General features: G+C 47.8%; 1 protein-coding gene across 8 annotated transcripts in view; it reads right to left on the bottom strand.

Annotated features, from left to right (window-relative positions):
* Positions 1 to 342: 342 nt before the first annotated feature.
* The window catches only part of msrb3 (methionine sulfoxide reductase B3), a 42,961-nt gene continuing 23,618 nt past the window's right edge, over positions 343 to 19,685 (bottom strand). For 4 of the 8 annotated variants that reach the window (XM_036956680.2, XM_036956681.2, XM_090201371.1 and 1 more), the window contains 4 exons: positions 17,311 to 17,388; positions 16,185 to 16,213; positions 2,114 to 2,211; positions 343 to 1,850 (listed from right to left, as the gene is read on the bottom strand). In XM_036956680.2, coding sequence (XP_036812575.2) covers positions 1,632 to 1,850; positions 2,114 to 2,211; positions 16,185 to 16,213; positions 17,311 to 17,388 — 424 coding nt within the window. In that variant the 3' untranslated portion in view covers positions 343 to 1,631. The remainder of the gene's footprint in view (positions 1,851 to 2,113; positions 2,212 to 16,184; positions 16,214 to 17,310; positions 17,389 to 19,685) is intronic. The other 4 variants (XR_005038478.2, XR_016486927.1, XR_016486928.1 and 1 more) reach the window with 2 other exon arrangements.

Genomic DNA, 19,685 nt, shown 5'->3' with positions numbered 1-19,685 from the left:
GGCACCTCATTACAACAGGCAGGTTCTGTCCACTCCCCAGGTTAATGTTCCTTACAGTGTACAGAGGTCCTCTGTTGGTGTGGCACCTCATTACAACAGGCAGGTTCTGTCCACTCCCCAGGTTAATGTTCCTTACAGTGTACAGAGGTCCTCTGTTGGTGTGGCACCTCATTCATTGTCTCCTTTTTTAAAGTTCAAATATTTTGATCTGTTCGCTACAAATGTAAAAACTTAAGTCTTCAACTCTTCTCTCAAACAAATATGGCATTTTAAAACGAACAACATTTGTTGTTGTCAACAACAAAAAACAACATCCAAATAACTCAAGTAAAAACGTCAACATTACTGTGTCAAGGTTTATTTTAATATAACTTTCTGTCAATACAAGTCTGGGATTCAAAAAACGCAAGGAAAAACAAACATATTCAACTGGAGACGAGAATAGAAGGACCAACAGCAGGGAGTGGAAGGACAGCAGGAGGAGAAACATTTAGAACGACAGGCTAGTGTTGTATTCACACTGAACACAATCTGGTCTGTCTTATTGGTGTGTGTAGTGTGTGTGTGTAGTGTGTGTGTGTGTGTGTAGTGTGTGTGTGTGTCTTTCTTATTGGTGTGTATGTGTAGTGTGTGTGTGTGTGTGTGTAGTGTGTGTGTGTGTGTGTGTGTGTAGTGTGTGTGGTGTGGTGTGTAGTGTGTGTGGTGTGTAGTGTGTAGTGTGTGTGTGTGTGTGTAGTGTGTGTGTGTATGTAGTGTGTGTAGTGTGTGTATGTGTGTGTGTGTGTGTGTGTGTATGTAGTGTGTGTAGTGTGTGTGTGTGTGTGTGTAGTGTGTGTCTTTCTTATTGGACAGAATGCTTATTTATCCTCTTAGTGTTTATTTTACAGCTCATAGGAGCGTCGTCCTTAAACTATCAACCCCTCTGTATCAAATATCACTTTTTATTTATTTATTAAACAACACACATTGTTCTTCAAAGTCAAGTCCACACAATCATAATAATATATAATTCATTCACTTTTTTCCCCCAAAAAAAGCATAAAGTTTTAAATATACTAGAAAGAAAAATATATAACAGTTGATATTTATACTTTAAAATATAATCTAAACTTGTAAACGGTATGAAAGCAATGATAGCAACGTGAAACTGCATCCAATATGTGCCTCCTCAGACAGTTGGATAGTACAGTAGAGACCTGGGACTTTATTAAGGCTGGTAGCCAGAGGTGGGCCAGCTTGTTACATGGCCACTGGGGTCATTTGACCGACTGTGTTTGACCGACTGTGTTTGACCGACTGTGTTTGGGTGTGTGTAACCTACATGAGCACAGAAGAGGCATCATGTTCCACATGTTTCTAAGGGGTGACGATGGCCCCTTATTGAGCTGACTGTAGTTGTCTGACTGTTTTCGGGTTCTGTGTAACCTAGTTGTCTGACCGTTTTCAGATCTGTGTAACCTAGTTGGCTGACTGTTTCCGGGTTCTGTGTAACCTATATTCTCCAGCTGTTCTCTGTTCTGTTCGTAACATTTCGACCAGGACCTAGGCCACCAGTTTGGATAAGGAGTGAGTGACCGTGCCTGTACTTCCTGTATTCCTGAAATCTGTCCAAGACCAAGGAGACCATTTACTCAGAGCTCAGTCTTGCCCCCGACCGCACCACCAGCCCCAGCCCCAGCCCCAGGCCCTGCCCCAGCCCCAGCCCCAGCTCCTGCCCCTGTCCCATCTCCGTTGCTGGGTGGCCTAGAGGCTGAGGCGGACTGGAAGCCCAGAGAGGCAGAGTTGATGCAGTATCGTTTCCCTGTGGGTCTGGGGCCGTCATCAAACAGGTGTCCGAGGTGAGAACCACACTGAAACACACAGACTGATTACTCAGCAATATCCAAGCAACATTTTGTTGTAATTGTAAATATGAAAACTAAAATCTGTGACCCCCCCCCTCCAAGGAGAACCGATAATCTAGTCTCTACTTCCGCTTCACCTAAACAGATCTCCTATCTCTGCTAGTCTTTAACCTCTAGGTAGACCTCATATCTAACCAGATCTTTGTTGTAACAGAGAATTGGTTATCAATGTCTTCAAATAAACGGTGACATAATGTGAACCAGTTTACCTGACTACAGCTGGTCTCAACTCTGTGCATCCCGTAGGCGAAATCGTCTGTTACAGTGACTGACTCCTCCTTTACCAGGTCATAGAAGGAAGGCCAACCTGGAACACAGAAACAACACATCCTATTACTGGAACACAGAAACAACACATCCTACTACTGGAACACAGAAACAACACACCCTATTACTGGAACACAGAAACAACACACCCTACTACTGGAACACAGAAACAACACATCCTACTACTGGAACACAGAAACAACACATCCTACTACTGGAACACAGAAACAACACATCCTACTACTGGAACACAGAAACAACACATCCTACTACTGGAACACAGAAACAACACATCCTACTACTGGAACACAGAAACAACACACCCTACTACTGGAACACAGAAACAACACACCCTACTACTGGAACACAGAAACAACACACACTACTACTGGAACACATCAACAACAGATCCTACTACTGGAACACAGCAACAACACATCCTACTACTGGAACACAGGAACAACACATCCTACTACTGGAACACAGAAACAACACATCCTACTACTGGAACACAGAAACAACACATCCTACTACTAGAACACAGAAACAACACATCCTTCTACTGGAACACAGCAACAACACACACTACTACTGGAACACAGAAACAACACATCCTACTACTGGAACACAGAAACAACACATCGTACTACTGGAACACAGAAACAACACATCCTACTACTGGAACACAGAAACAACACATCCTACTACTGGAACACACAAACAACACACCCTACTACTGGAACACAGAAACAACACATCCTACTACTGGAACACAGAAACAACACATCCTACTACTGGAACACAGCAACAACACACACTACTACTGGAACACAGAAACAACACACACTACTACTGGAACACAGAAACAACACATCCTACTACTGGAACACAGAAACAACACATCCTACTACTGGAACACAGAAACAACACATCCTACTACTGGAACACAGAAACAACACATCCTACTACTGGAACACAGCAACAACACATCCTACTACTGGAACACAGAAACAACACATCCTATTACTGGAAGTGTATCTACACTGCTGCCTTTGCTACAGGGCAGATATCCAATAGGAGGAAGGTTATCTACACTGAGTGTACAAAACATTAAGAACACCTTCCTAATATTGAGTTGCTTAGAAAATAAACAGCGTGGAGGAACGGTGGACCACATGTCCACATGACATGTTAGAGCAGCGTAGAGAAGAGCAGAGTAGAGAAGAGCAGCGTAGAGAAGAGCAGAGTAGAGAAGAGTAGAGAAGAGCAGCGTAGAGAAGAGCAGTGTAGAGCAGAGTAGAGAAGAGCAGAGAAGAGCAGAGTAGAGAAGAGCAGAGAAGAGAAGAGCAGAGTAGAGAAGAGCAGAGAAGAGCAGAGTAGAGAAGAGCAGAGAAGAGAAGAGCAGAGAAGAGCAGAGTAGAGAAGAGCAGAGTAGAGAAGAGCAGCGTAGAGAAGAGCAGCGTAGAGAAGAGCAGCGTAGAGAAGGGCGTAGAAGAGCAGAGTAGAGAAGAGCAGCGTAGAGAAGAGCAGAGTAAAGAAGAGCAGAGTAGAGAAGAGCGTAGAAGAGCAGAGTAGAGAAGAGCAGTGTAGAGAAGAGCAAGGTAGAGAAGAGCAGAGTAGAGAAGAGCAGAGTAGAGAAGAGCAGAGTAGAGAAGAGCAGAGTAGAAGAGCAATGTAGAGAAGAGCAGAGAAGAACAGAGTAGAGAAGAGCAGTGTAGAGAAGAGCAGAGTAGAAGAGCAGAGTAGAGTAGAGCAGAGTAGTGTAGAGCAGAGCAGAGCAGAGCAGCGTAGAGAAGAGCAGAGTAGAGAAGAGCAGAGTAGAGAAGAGCAGAGTAGAGAAATGAAGAGCAGCGTAGAGAAGAGTAGAGTAGAGAAGAACAGCGTAGAGAAGAACAGAGTAGAGTAGAGCAGTGTAGAGCAGCGTAGAGAAGAGCAGAGTAGAGAAGAGCAGAGTAGAGCAGAGTAGAGTAGAGCAGAGTAGAGTAGAGTAGAGCAGAGAAGAGCAGCGTAGAGAAGAGCAGCGTAGAGAAGAGCAGAGTAGAGAAGAGCAGAGTAGAGAAGAGCGTAGAAGAGCAGAGTAGAGAAGAGCAGCGTAGAGAAGAGCAGAGTAGAGAAGAGCGTAGAAGAGCAGAGTAGAGAAGAGCAGTGTAGAGAAGAGCAAGGTAGAGAAGAACAGAGTACAGAAGAGCAGAGTAGAGAAGAGCAGCGTAGAGAAGCGCAGAGTAGAGAAGAGCGTAGAAGAGTAGAGAAGAGCAGCGAAGAGAAGAGTAGAGAAGAGCAGAGTAGAGAAGAGCAGAGTAGAGAAGAGCAGAGTAGAGAAGAGCAGCGTAGAGAAGAGCAGAGTAGAGAAGAGAAGAGCAGAGAAGAGCAGAGCAGAGAAGAGCAGAGTAGAGAAGAGCAGAGTAGAGAAGAGCAGTGTAGAGAAGAGCAGCGTAGAGAAGAGCAGAGTACAGAAGAGCAGAGTAGAGAAGAGCAGCGTAGAGAAGAGCAGAGAAGAGCAGAGTAGAGAAGAGCAGAGTAGAGAAGAGCAGAGTAGAGAAGAGCAGAGTAGAGAAGAGCAGAGTAGAGCAGAGAAGAGAAGAGCAGAGTAGAGAAGAGCAGAGTAGAGAAGAGCAGCGTAGAGAAGAGCAGCGTAGAGAAGAGCAGAGTAGAGAAGAGCGTAGAAGAGCAGCGTAGAGAAGAGCAGCGTAGAGAAGAGCAGCGTAGAGAAGAGCGTAGAAGAGCAGAGTAGAGAAGAGCAGCGTAGAGAAGAGCAGAGTAGAGAAGAGTAGAGAAGAGCAGAGTAGAAGAGCAGAGTAGAGAAGAGCAGAGTAAAGAAGAGCAGCGTACAGAAGAGCAGAGTAGAGAAGCGCAGAGTAGAGAAGAGCGTAGAAGAGCAGAGTAGAGAAGAGCAGAGTAGAGAAGAGCAGAGTAGAGAAGAGCGTAGAAGAGCAGAGTAGAGAAGAGCAGCGTAGAGAAGAGCAGAGTAGAGAAGAGTAGAGAAGAGCAGAGTAGAAGAGCAGAGTAGAGAAGAGCAGTGTAGAGAAGAGCAGCGTAAAGAAGAGCAGAGTAGAGAAGAGCAGAGTAGAGAAGAGCAGCGTAGAGAAGTGCAGAGTAGAGAAGCGCAGAGTAGAGAAGAGCAGAGTAGAGCAGAGAAGAGCAGAGTAGATTAGAGAAGAGCAGAGTAGAGAAGAGCAGTGTAGAGAAGAGCAGCGTAGAGAAGAGCAGAGTACAGAAGAGCAGAGTAGAGAAGAGCAGAGTAGAGAAGAGCAGCGTAGAGAAGAGCAGAGTAGAGAAGAGCAGAGTAGAGAAGAGCAGAGTAGAGAAGAGCAGAGTAGAGAAGAGCAGAGTAGAGAAGAGCAGAGTAGAGCAGAGAAGAGCAGAGTAGAGAAGAGCAGCGTAGAGAAGAGCAGAGTAGAGAAGAGCAGAGTAGAGAAGAGCGTAGAAGAGCAGAGTAGAGAAGAGCAGAGTAGAGAAGAGCAGAGTAGAGAAGAGCAGCGTAGAGAAGAGCAGAGTAGAGCAGAGCAGAGTAGAGCAGAGTAGAGCAGAGTAGAGAAGAGCAGAGTAGAGAAGGGCAGAGTAGAGATGGGCAGCGTAGAGATGGGCAGAGTAGAGAAGAGCAGAGTAGAGTAGAGTAGAGCAGAGTAGTGTAGAGCAGAGTGGAGAAGAGCAGAGTAGAGAAGAGCAGAGTAGAGAAATGAAGAGCAGCGTAGAGAAGAGTAGAGTAGAGAAGAACAGCGTAGAGAAGAACAGAGTAGAGTAGAGAAAAGCAGTGTAGAGCAGCGTAGAGAAGAGCAGAGTAGAGCAGAGTAGAGCAGAGTAGAGTAGAGCAGAGTAGAGTAGAGTAGAGTAGAGAAGAGCAGAGTAGAGAAGAGCAGCGTAGAGAAGAGCAGCGTAGAGAAGAGCAGAGTAGAGAAGAGCAGAGTAGAGAAGAGCGTAGAAGAGCAGCGTAGAGAAGAGCAGCGTAGAGAAGAGCAGAGTAGAGAAGAGCGTAGAAGAGCAGAGTAGAGAAGAGCAGCGTAGAGAAGAGCAGAGTAGAGAAGAGTAGAGAAGAGCAGAGTAGAAGAGCAGAGTAGAGAAGAGCAGAGTAGAGAAGAGCAGCGTACAGAAGAGCAGAGTAGAGAAGCGCAGAGTAGAGTAGAGCAGAGAAGAGCAGAGTAGAGCAGAGTAGAGAAGAGCGTAGAAGAGCAGAGTAGAGAAGAGCAGCGTAGAGAAGAGCAGAGTAGAGCAGAGTAGAGAAGAGCAGAGTAGAAGAGCAGAGTAGAGAAGAGCAGTGTAGAGAAGAGCAGCGTAGAGAAGAGCAGAGTAGAGAAGAGCAGAGTAGAGAAGAGCAGAGTAGAGAAGAGCAGCGTAGAGAAGTGCAGAGTAGAGAAGCGCAGAGTAGAGAAGAGCAGAGTAGAGCAGAGAAGAGCAGAGTAGAGCAGAGAAGAGCAGAGTAGAGAAGAGCAGAGTAGAGAAGAGCAGAGTAGAGAAGCGCGTAGAAGAGCAGAGTAGAGAACAGCAGCGTAGAGATGGGCAGAGTAGAGAAGAGCAGAGTAGAGAAGAGCGTAGAAGAGCAGAGTAGAGAAGAGCAGTGTAGAGAAGAGCAGCGCAGAGAAGAGCAGAGTAGAGAAGAGCGTAGAAGAGCAGAGTAGAGAAGAGCAGTGTAGAGAAGAGCAGTGTAGAGAAGAGCAGCGTAGAGAAGAGCAGAGCAGAGAAGAGCAGAGTAGAGAAGAGCAGCGTAGAGAAGAGCAGCGTAGAGAAGAGCAGAGTAGAGAAGAGCAGTGTAGAGAAGAGCAGTGTAGAGAAGAGCAAGGTAGAGAAGAGCAGAGTAGAGAAGAGCAGCGTAGAGAAGAGCAGAGTAGAGAAGAGCAGAGTAGAGCAGAGTAGAGAAGAGCAGTGTAGAGAAGAGCAGCGTAGAGAAGAGCAGAGTAGAGAAGAGCAGAGTAGAGAAGAGCAGAGAAGAGCAGAGTAGAGAAGAGCAGCGTAGAGAAGAGCAGAGTAGAGAAGAGCAGTGTAGAGAAGAGCAGCGTAGAGAAGAGCAGAGTAGAGAAGAGCAGAGTAGAGATTAAATATTGTTACGCAATGAATTTTTATAGTGTTTTCACACTGGTGCTCCCAAAATAAAAGTGCAGGTCGTACACAGCTGTGTGTATGTGTGGGCCTGCCAGCGTGCCTCCCTGCTTGCACTCGTGCAGGCCTGTGTGTATCTTCCCCGTCAACCAGAGGATTCCCCTTGGCTGGGCTCCCCTCTCCCTCCTCCCTCCCATTCCCCATACTACCCCTTGGCTGGGCTCCCCTCTCCCTCCTCCCTCCCTCCCATTCCCCATACTACCCCTTGGTTGGGCTTCCCTCTCCCTCCTCCCTCCCTCCCATTCCCCATACTACCCCTTGGTTGGGCTTCCCTCTCCCTCCTCCCTCCCTCCTCCCTCCCTCCCATACTACCCCTTGGTTGGGCTTCCCTCTCCCTCCCCTCTCCCTCCCTCCCATTCCCCATACTACCCCTTGGCTGGGCTTCCCTCTCCCTCCTCTCTCCCTCCCATTCCCCATACTACCCCTTGGCTGGGCTCCCCTCTCCCTCCCATTTCCCTCCTCCCTCCCTTCCTCCCATTCCCCATACTACCCCTTGGCTGGACTCCCCTCTCCCTCCTCCCTCCCTCCCATTCCCCATACTACCCCTTGGCTGGGCTTCCCTCTCCCCCCCCCCCCCCCCCCATACTACCCCTTGGCTGGGCTCCCCTCTCCCTCCCATTTCCCTCCTCCCTCCCTCCCATTCCCCATACTACCCCTTGGCTGGGCTTCCCTCTCCCTCCTCCCTCCCTCCCATTCCCCATACTACCCCTTGGCTGGGCTCCCCTCTCCCTCCTCTCTCCCTCCCCCCCATTCCCCATACTACCCCTTGGCTGGGCTTCCCTCTCCCTCCTCCCTCCCTCCCCCCCATACTACCCCTTGGCTGGGCTTCCCTCTCCCTCCTCCCTCCCTCCCCCCATTCCCCATACTACCCCTTGGCAAGGCCCCCCTCTCCCTCCCATTTCCCTCCTCCCTCCCTCCCATTCCCCATACTACCCCTTGGTTGGGCTTCCCTCTCCCTCCCGTTTCCCTCCCTCATACTACCCCCCCTTTCCCTTTCCCTCCTCCTCTCTTCATCCCTCTCCTTTCCCTCCTCCTCCCTCCCTAAATAGGTTTGTTTCAGGTTGTTATGAGGAACAGAGGACGGTGTCCTCTAATGGAAGTGTTGATGACATCAGTCTGAAATTAGAACCTTTTTCCATCCACTTCCTAAATGTAGGGGATTAGATCACAATAGAACAGCGCTGAATTACCTTCCTAGATAGACAGACAGACAGACAGAGACAGACAGAGACAGACAGACAGAAATATTCTGTAGAAAGTAGAAATATTCTGAATCACCCTTTCTAAGACTGAGCAGTAGGCTTGATGCAGTTTCTGAACATCACGCTAATTAAAGGAAATGTCAAAGCATCTCTCTCTGCTTTTCCATGAGCAGTTGGTTTGTTCTGGAGGCTTGAGACGCTGCAGTGCTACAGGGCCATCCTAGGTACCGTCTCAGTCTGTGACAGGAAGGGAGCTTTCACTCTGCCTGCCTGTTTCTCAGATCCAAGCCCAGTCCTGTTTATTGAGTTATCGGTTGAGTATTAGAGGGAGAGAGGAGGAGAGGGAGGGCAGGAAAGAGAAGGAGAGGGAGGGCAGGAGAGGGAGGGCAGGAAGGAGAAGGAGAGGGAGGGCAGGAGGGAGGAGGAGAGGAAGAGCAGGAGGGAGAAGGGGAGGGATGGCAGGAGGGATAAGAGGAGGGAGGGCAGGAGGGAGAAGGAGAGGGAGGGCAGGAGGGCGAAGGGAGGGGGAGGGAGGGCAGGAGGGAGAAGGGGAGGGAGGGCAGGAGAGAGAAGGGGAGGGAGGGCAGGAGGGAGAAGGGGAGGGAGGGCAGAAGGGAGAAGGAGAGGGAGGGCAGAAGGGAGAAGGAGAGGGAGGGCAGAAGGGAGAAGGAGAGGGAGGGCAGGAGGAAGAAGGAGAGGGAGGGCCCTTCCTCTCCTCCTCCCTCCTGCCCTCCCTCTCCTTATCCTTCCTGCCCTCCCTCTCCTCCTCCCTCCTCCCTGCAGCCGTCCACCACCCATCTCCACCCTGGACCCCACAGAGCTCTCTGTAGTACAACAACCAGACTCTAAACACCCCCCCCATCCATCCTCCACCGTGCTCCTCAAGCCCCTAACCATCTACCTCCTGGACCCACCAGCTCCCTTCCTACGACTCTCCCTCCTTCCTACGACTCTCCCTCCTTCCTACGACTCTCCCTCATTCCTACGACTCTCCCTCATTCCTACGACTCTCCCTCATTCCTACGACTCTCCCTCCCTCCCTCCCTCCAACTCTCCCTCCATCTCCCTGTGGTAGGTCATCAACATCCAGACTCTCTTCCCCCATCCCTCCCTCCCTCCCTCCCTCCGACTCTCTCTCCTTCCTACAACTCTCCCTCCTTCCATCTCCCTGTGGCAGGTCATCAACAACCAGACTCTCCTCCATGTTTTTCCTCTTCAGGTCTTATCAGTCTACCCCTGGAACCTCCAGCTCCCTGAAACAAGCACCATGCCCTGTCCATCACCCTGGAGCCTCCAGCTCCCTGAAACAAGCACCACCCCCTGTCCATCACCCTGGAGCCTCCAGCTCACTGAAACAAGCACCACCCCCTGTCCATCACCCTGGACCACCAGCTACAGCTCCAACACCATGGTCTCCCTGCGGTAGGTCATCAACAACCACACTCCCCATCCCCCTCAAGCTGTAAACCGTCTACCCCTGAGGAGTTAGGGGAGGGGACGGCTTTGGCCAACGACTACAAAGCCATGAAATTCCACAGCAACACAGGAAACACACTGGGGAATAGAGGAATCTATGAGTCAGAAGAGGAGAATCCCTAACTCCAACTTCACACACTGGAGTGAGTGTGTGTGTGTGTGTGTGTGTGTGTGTGTGTGTGTGTGTGTGTGTGTGTGCTAGGGGAATAGGGTAGCATTTAGTACACAGCCCTGGTTTGGACAACAGCAGTCTAAGGGAATAGGGTAGCATTTAGTACACTATTAAGGGAATAGGGTAGAATTTAGTCCACTATTAAGGGAATAGGGTAGCATTTAGTCCACTCTTAAGGGAATAGGGTAGCATTTAGTCCACTATTAAGGGAATAGGGTAGAATTTAGTACACTATTAAGGGACAGGGGTAGAATTTAGTCCACTATTAAGGGAATAGGGTAGCATTTAGTCCACTATTAAGGGACTAGGGTAGCATTTAGTCCACTATTAAGGGACTAGGGTAGCATTTAGTACACTATTAAGGGAATAGGGTCGCATTTAGTCCACTATTAAGGAAATAGGGTAGTATTTAGTCCACTATTAAGGGAATAGGGTAGCATTTAGTACACTATTAAAGAAATAGGGTAGTATATAGTCCACTATTAAGGGACTAGGGTAGCATTTAGTCCACTATTAAGGGACTAGGGTAGCATTTAGTACACTATTAAGGGAATAGGGTCGCATTTAGTCCACTATTAAGGAAATAGGGTGGTATTTAGTCCACTATTAAGGGAATAGGGTAGCATTTAGTCCACTATTAAGGGAATAGGGTAGCATTTAGTACACTATTAAGGGAATAGGGTAGTATTTAGTCCACTATTAAGGGAATAGGGTAGCATTTAGTCCACTATTAAGGGAATAGGGTAGCGAGCTGAGCAGCCTTTCTGTATTTCACCATCTGTTCAGTTGTTGAAGGAAACGTTGATTTGAGGGACTTAAACATTTTGTAGAAAATCGGCACATTTTTTTTTGGTGCTTGTGGACACACAACATGTCTCTCCATCTCCCAACCCACACACACACCTCTCTGTCTCCCCCTATTGTTCATCTCAACTTCACCACTAGGCCACTGCTCCTCGGGACCTTGGTTAGCTGAAACAGGTGTCTTCTAGTAGGGCTGGAGCAAAAGCCTGCCCCACATAGCTTTCCAGAAGGAGGGTTGTTTCTGAGAATGTACCTCATTCACTCATCCTCAATCAAAATAATTTCCCTGAAACCCTTCAGTTAAAGAATCGTAACATTCCCCACAGTTCCTCCCCGGTCTCCAGTGACACCGCGGCCGATCTCCCCTCTCAGGTATTTCCTAATTACAGCCTAAGACAAATCGCTGGTCAGAGAGAGACTGCAATTAAACCCAACAGGAATTCCTAAAGGATTAGCTATGACAGACTCCCAGATAGCTTTCATTTAAAAACACCTCTCTGGAAGAGTCTTAGAGGACACCATTTAGGATACAGCCTATGTAATGCACTGCTCTTACTTCTTGCCGGCAGTGAGATTCTCAGTGTTGTAGCTAGAGAATGAAGCTCCTCCCACTGTGATAACGACCTATCGGCAGTGAGATTCTCAGTGTTGTAGCTAGAGAATGAAGCTCCTCCCACTGTGATAACGACCTATCGGCAGTGAGATTCTCAGTGTTGTAGCTAGAGAATGAAGCTCCTCCCACTGTGATAACGACCTATCGGCAGTGAGATTCTCAGTGTTGTAGCTAGAGAATGAAGGTCCTCCCACTGTGATAACGACCTATCGGCAGTGAGATTCTCAGTGTTGTAGCTAGAGAATGAAGGTCCTCCCACTGTGATAACGACCTATCGGCAGTGAGATTCTCAGTGTTGTAGCTAGAGAATGAAGCTCCTCCCACTGTGATAACGACCTATCGGCAGTGAGATTCTCAGTGTTGTAGCTAGAGAATGAAGGTCCTCCCACTGTGATAACGACCTATCGGCAGTGAGATTCTCAGTGTTGTAGCTAGAGAATGAAGCTCCTCCCACTGTGATAACGACCTATCGGCAGTGAGATTCTCAGTGTTGTAGCTAGAGAATGAAGCTCCTCCCACTGTGATAACGACCTATCGGCAGTGAGATTCTCAGTGTTGTAGCTAGAGAATGAAGCTCCTCCCACTGTGATAACGACCTATCGGCAGTGAGATTCTCAGTGTTGTAGCTAGAGAATGAAGCTCCTCCCACTGTGATAACGACCTATCGGCAGTGAGATTCTCAGTGTTGTAGCTAGAGAATGAAGCTCCTCCCACTGTGATAACGACCTATCGGCAGTGAGATTCTCAGTGTTGTAGCTAGAGAATGAAGCTCCTCCCACTGTGATAACGACCTATCGGCAGTGAGATTCTCAGTGTTGTAGCTAGAGAATGAAGCTCCTCCCACTGTGATAACGACCTATCGGCAGTGAGATTCTCAGTGTTGTAGCTAGAGAATGAAGCTCCTCCCACTGTGATAACGACCTATCGGCAGTGAGATTCTCAGTGTTGTAGCTAGAGAATGAAGCTCCTCCCACTGTGATAACGACCTATCGGCAGTGAGATTCTCAGTGTTGTAGCTAGAGAATGAAGCTCCTCCCACTGTGATAACGACCTATCGGCAGTGAGATTCTCAGTGTTGTAGCTAGAGAATGAAGGTCCTCCCACTGTGATAACGACCTATCGGCAGTGAGATGCTCAGTGTTGTAGCTAGAGAATGAAGGTCCTCCCACTGTGATAACGACCTATCGGCAGTGAGATTCTCAGTGTTGTAGCTAGAGAATGAAGCTCCTCCCACTGTGATAACGACCTATCGGCAGTGAGATTCTCAGTGTTGTAGCTAGAGAATGAAGCTCCTCCCACTGTGATAACGACCTATCGGCAGTGAGATTCTCAGTGTTCTAGCTAGAGAATGAAGGTCCTCCCACTGTGATAACGACCTATCGGCAGTGAGATTCTAAGTGTTGTAGCTAGAGAATGAAGCTCCTCCCACTGTGATAACGACCTATCGGCAGTGAGATTCTCAGTGTTGTAGCTAGAGAATGAAGCTCCTCCCACTGTGATAACGACCTATCGGCAGTGAGATTCTCAGTGTTCTAGCTAGAGAATGAAGGTCCTCCCACTGTGATAACGACCTATCGGCAGTGAGATTCTAAGTGTTGTAGCTAGAGAATGAAGCTCCTCCCACTGTGATAACGACCTATTGGCAGTGAGATGCTCAGTGTTCTAGCTAGAGAATGAAGCTCCTCCCACTGTGATAACGACCTATCGGCAGTGAGATGCTCAGTGTTCTAGCTAGAGAATGAAGCTCCTCCCACTGTGATAACGACCTATCGGCAGTGAGATGCTCAGTGTTCTAGCTAGAGAATGAAGCTCCTCCCACTGTGATAACGACCTATCGGCAGTGAGATGCTCAGTGTTCTAGCTAGAGAATGAAGCTCCTCCCACTGTGATAACGACCTATCGGCAGTGAGATTCTCAGTGTTGTAGCTAGAGAATGAAGCTCCTCCCACTGTGATAACGACCTATCGGCAGTGAGATTCTCAGTGTTCTAGCTAGAGAATGAAGCTCCTCCCACTGTGATAACGACCTATCGGCAGTGAGATTCTCAGTGTTCTAGCTAGAGAATGAAGGTCCTCCCACTGTGATAACGACCTATCGGCAGTGAGATTCTCAGTGTTCTAGCTAGAGAATGAAGCTCCTCCCACTGTGATAACGACCTATCGGCAGTGAGATTCTCAGTGTTGTAGCTAGAGAATGAAGCTCCTCCCACTGTGATAACGACCTATCGGCAGTGAGATTCTCAGTGTTGTAGCTAGAGAATGAAGCTCCTCCCACTGTGATAACGACCTATCGGCAGTGAGATTCTCAGTGTTGTAGCTAGAGAATGAAGCTCCTCCCACTGTGATAACGACCTATCGGCAGTGAGATGCTCAGTGTTGTAGCTAGAGAATGAAGCTCCTCCCACTGTGATAACGACCTATCGGCAGTGAGATTCTCAGTGTTGTAGCTAGAGAATGAAGCTCCTCCCACTGTGATAACGACCTATCGGCAGTGAGATTCTCAGTGTTGTAGCTAGAGAATGAAGCTCCTCCCACTGTGATAACGACCTATCGGCAGTGAGATTCTCAGTGTTGTAGCTAGAGAATGAAGGTCCTCCCACTGTGATAACGACCTATCGGCAGTGAGATTCTCAATGTTGTAGCTAGAGAATGAAGCTCCTCCCACTGTGATAACGACCTATCGGCAGTGAGATTCTCAGTGTTGTAGCTAGAGAATGAAGCTCCTCCCACTGTGATAACGACCTATCGGCAGTGAGATTCTCAGTGTTGTAGCTAGAGAATGAAGCTCCTCCCACTGTGATAACGACCTATCGGCAGTGAGATTCTCAGTGTTCTAGCTAGAGAATGAAGCTCCTCCCACTGTGATAACGACCTATCGGCAGTGAGATTCTAAGTGTTGTAGCTAGAGAATGAAGCTCCTCCCACTGTGATAACGACCTATCGGCAGTGAGATTCTCAGTGTTGTAGCTAGAGAATGAAGCTCCTCCCACTGTGATAACGACCTATCGGCAGTGAGATTCTCAGTGTTGTAGCTAGAGAATGAAGCTCCTCCCACTGTGATAACGACCTATCGGCAGTGAGATGCTCAGTGTTGTAGCTAGAGAATGAAGCTCCTCCCACTGTGATAACGACCTATCGGCAGTGAGATTCTAAGTGTTGTAGCTAGAGAATGAAGCTCCTCCCACTGTGATAACGACCTATCGGCAGTGAGATTCTCAGTGTTGTAGCTAGAGAATGAAGGTCCTCCCACTGTGATAACAACCTATCGGCAGTGAGATTCTCAGTGTTCTTGCTAGAGAATGAAGCTCCTCCCACTGTGATAACGACCTATCGGCAGTGAGATTCTCAGTGTTGTAGCTAGAGAATGAAGCTCCTCCCACTGTGATAACGACCTATCGGCAGTGAGATTCTCAGTGTTCTAGCTAGAGAATGAAGCTCCTCCCACTGTGATAACGACCTATCGGCAGTGAGATTCTAAGTGTTGTAGCTAGAGAATGAAGCTCCTCCCACTGTGATAACGACCTATCGGCAGTGAGATTCTCAGTGTTGTAGCTAGAGAATGAAGCTCCTCCCACTGTGATAACGACCTATCGGCAGTGAGATTCTCAGTGTTGTAGCTAGAGAATGAAGCTCCTCCCACTGTGATAACGACCTATCGGCAGTGAGATGCTCAGTGTTGTAGCTAGAGAATGAAGCTCCTCCCACTGTGATAACGACCTATCGGCAGTGAGATTCTAAGTGTTGTAGCTAGAGAATGAAGCTCCTCCCACTGTGATAACGACCTATCGGCAGTGAGATTCTCAGTGTTGTAGCTAGAGAATGAAGGTCCTCCCACTGTGATAACAACCTATCGGCAGTGAGATTCTCAGTGTTCTTGCTAGAGAATGAAGCTCCTCCCACTGTGATAACGACCTATCGGCAGTGAGATTCTCAGTGTTCTAGCTAGAGAAGGGCCTCCCACTATGATAACGACCTATCGGCAATGAGATTCTCAGTGTTCTAGCTAGAGAAGGGCCTCCCACTATGATAACGACCTATCGGCAATGAGATTCTCAGTGTTCTAGCTAGAGCAGGAAGGGAAGGAAGTGTTGTTGTTTTTTAAAACTCAGAAATCTGAAGGAGTACACACACACACACACACACACACCTAGACACACTGTCAGACTACACCTTTTCTTTACCAAGCATGTGACAAAACAGACACACACACACACACACCTAGACACACACACACCTAGACACACACCACATTGCAAAGAAGGTGAAATTAGCCAGCAGGGTCAAGCTGTGGATCCACTGGTGTAAATAAGACCAGATAAAGAGAGAGAAATATGACTAGCTCAACTTCTCTAATGTGGGACTGCTGTTGATATGAGGCCTTGGGATGGCAGCTATACATTATGTTGAGTGGAACATGGGGCGCATGCCAAATGGCACCCTATTCTCTAAGTAGTGCACTAAATAGGGAATAAGGTGCCATTTGGGACTCAAAACAAGGTATATTCTACCATGTATTTTGCCATGAAGCAAGTGAAGGGAAACAAGACAACGTGACTCGTCCTCGGCGTTGCCTTGACTTGTGAGGCGGTTGGTCGGTGCCAGATGAAGTCATGGGATAACGTGTGAGGGTTAAAATGTTTTCTGTATCAAACCTACCTGATCCAGAGTCAAACTTGGTCTCTGACCTGCAAAAAGGGAGACGGCGGATTTTAGACAAAGTCTCTTTTCTCTCAACTCAAAAAAACAATACAAACAAGCAGCAGGCACTTCAAAAGTACAACAACAACAACAACAACAACAACAATACAATAAATAAAGATAAATAAAATGGTGTTTTCTCCTCTCCTTGATATTACATGGGATGTTCTTCCCAAACCGTCTCCAATGGGAATATAGGGTCTAAGCTACGAGGCTGTGTGTGTGTGTGTGTGTCCTATTTGCGCGTGTGTCTCTCTCTGTAAAACTTCCCTAGCTGTAAATCCTGTCCGGTTGTCTTTGAAGCTCTGTGTGTTGCGGAGGGAAACAGGCAACCTGGTAACGAGGCTCGGTGGATGCTACAGTTAACCTTTAAAATGGGTCAGACAGGCCACTGCCGGGACAAGCCAGGGGCTCTTTAACCAATCAGAGAGAGACTAGGGACTAAGAGGAGGGACAGTGCCTCTTTAACCAATCAGAGAGAGACAAGGGACTAAGAGGAGGGACCAGTGGCTCTTTAACCAATCAGAGAGAGACTAGGGACTAAGAGGAGGGACAGTGCCTCTTTAACCAATTAGAGAGAGACTAGGGACTAAGAGGAGGGACAGTGCCTCTTTAACCAATCAGAGAGAGACTAGGGACTAAGAGGAGGGACAGTGCCTCTTTAACCAATCAGAGAGAGACTAGGGACTAAGAGGAGCGACAGTGCCTCTTTAACCAATTAGAGAGAGACTAGGGACTAAGAGGAGGGACAGTGCCTCTTGAACCAATCAGAGAGAGACTAGGGACTAAGAGGAGGGACAGTGCCTCTTTAACCAATCAGAGAGAGACTAGGGACTAAGAGGAGCGACAGTGCCTCTTTAACCAATTAGAGAGAGACCAGGGACTAGGGACTAAGAGGAGGGACAGTGCCTCTTGAACCAATCAGAGAGAGACTAGGGACTAAGAGGGACAGTGCCTCTTTAACCAAATCAGAGAGAGACTAGAAGGGACTAAACTAGCTCTGAGGAGAGGAAGGTTAGACCAGTCAGAAGGAGATAAGAAGTGTGGATACAGTAATGATGTCACCGACATTCTAAGAACTTACTTGAACAGCGGGGAGCCACAGACGACACAGGTGTAGATGCCATCCTCTTTATATTCAGTGTATTCCCCTCTGAAGGCACTGTGAGGGGGGGGAGATGGATCAACGCACTAGTTACACTCGTACAGTCCAGGCAAGTCATTTTAGTCATTTATCCAGAGCAACGGTTAGTGCAGTCAACTTAAGACAACCGCATAATAACAGCCATAGGCCCAATGCGCCTCAATAAGAACATCATGGGTGGAGACTAGTGTCACTGAGTTTCTTCTTTGTGTCCCAAATGGCACCCTATTCCCTATATAGAGCAGTGTTTTGGACCAGAGCCCAAATGGCCCCCTATTCCCTATATAAAGCAGTGTTTTTGACCAGAGCCCAAATGGCCCCCTATTCCCTATTTAAAGCAGTGTTTTGGACCAGAGCCCAAATGGCACCCTATTCCCTATATAGAACACTGTTTTTGACCGAGCCCATTGGGGAATATGGTCTCATTTTGAGAATTCCCCCTTATTTTACAGCAAACAACAGTTTTGCTGCCGACTGCCTAGACACGCTGCAGCCTCTAAAGACGGGTTAGTGTGGACCCAGCTAGGACCGTTAGGATACGCCAGCCAAGCTTTAATGTCGATGTGACACAGGAATGTTCTGGAACGTTGTGTTTGGGGAAAAATGACACACAACAACAACAACAAAAAATCACGTATCTTAATTACTATAATTACGCAATAATTCTTACACATCTTTTCCTTTTCATTGGTGTTTACAGAAATGCTTATTGTTGTACACTATATATACCCCCCTAAATGAATTGACTTGATTGACTTTCCTCCCTCTTCCAACTACTGGGGTCAGTGGACTGTATACTGTAGGCTTTTGGGGGGGCCCTTTACTGTACAGTGCATTTGGAAAGTATTCAGACCCCTTGACTTTTTGTTACGTTACAGCCTTATTCTAAAGTTGGATTCAAATAAAACAATTTCCTCATCAATCTACACACGACACCCCATAATGACATCACAATACCCCATAATGACGTGACAATACCCCATAATGACATCACAATACCCCATAATGACATCACAATACCCCATAATGACATCACAATACCCCATAATGACATCACAATACCCCATAATGACATCACAATACCCCATAATGACAAATCAAAAACAAGTTTTTAGAAATCTTTGCAAAAATATAACAGGAATAACTTATTTACATAAGCATTTACAGACCCTTTGCTATGAGACTCAAAAATGTAGCTCAGGTACATCCTGTTTCCATTGATCATCCTTCAGATGTTTCTACAACTTGATTGGAATCCACCTGTGGTAAATTCTATTGATTAGACATGATTTAGAAAGGCAGGTCCCACAGTTGACAGTGCATGTCATGAGCAAAAACCAAGCCATGAAAGAGCTCAGAGACAGGATTGTGTCGAGGCACAGATCTGGGGAAGGGTACCAAAACATTTCTGCAGTACTGAAGGTCCCCAAGAACAGTGGCCTCCCTCGTTCTTAAATGAAAGAAGTTTGGAACCACCAAGACTCTTCCTAGAGCTGGCTTCCTGGCTAAACTGAGAAATCTGTGGAGAAGGGCCTTGGTCAGAGGAAGTGACCAAGAACCCGATGGTCACTCTGACAGAGCTTCAGGGCCCCTCTGTGGAGATGGTTGTCCTTCTGGACAGCACCTCAGGACAGCATCTCAGTAAAAGACACATGACAGCCCACTTGGAGTTTGCCAAAAGGCACCTAAAGACTCTGACCACGAGAAACAAGATTCTCTTGTCGGATGAAACCAAGATTGAACTGTTTGGCCTGAATGCCAAAAGCCACGTCTGGAGGAAACCTGGCAGCATCCCTATGGTGAAGCACGGTGGTGGCAGCATCCCTATGGTGAAGCACGGTGGTGGCAACATCCCTATGGTGAAGCACGGTGGTGGCACCATCCCTATGGTGAAACATGGTGGTGGCACCATCCCTATGGTGAAGCATGGTGGTGGCAGCATCCCTATGGTGAAGCACGGTGGTGGCAACATCCCTATGGTGAAGCACGGTGGTGGCACCATCCCTATGGTGAAGCACAGTGGTGGCACCATCCCTATGGTGAAGCACGGTGGTGGCACCATCCCTATGGTGAAGCACGGTGGTGGCAACATCCCTATGGTGAAGCACGGTGGTGGCACCATCCCTATGGTGAAGCATAGTGGTGGCACCATCCCTATGGTCAAGCATGGTGGTGGCAGCATCATGCTGGTGGGGATGTTTTTCCATCGACGGGGACTGGGAGATTAGTCAGGTTCGAGGGAAACATGAACAGAGCAAAGAACAGAGAGATTCTTGATGAAAACCTGCTCCAGAGCGCTCAGGAACTCTGGGAGG

Source organism: Oncorhynchus mykiss, chromosome 15 (assembly GCF_057628025.1).
Source record: "Oncorhynchus mykiss isolate SJ-2025 chromosome 15, ASM5762802v1, whole genome shotgun sequence".
Classification (NCBI taxonomy): domain Eukaryota; kingdom Metazoa; phylum Chordata; class Actinopteri; order Salmoniformes; family Salmonidae; genus Oncorhynchus; species Oncorhynchus mykiss.
This window is presented reverse-complemented; position numbering and strand designations above follow the sequence as displayed.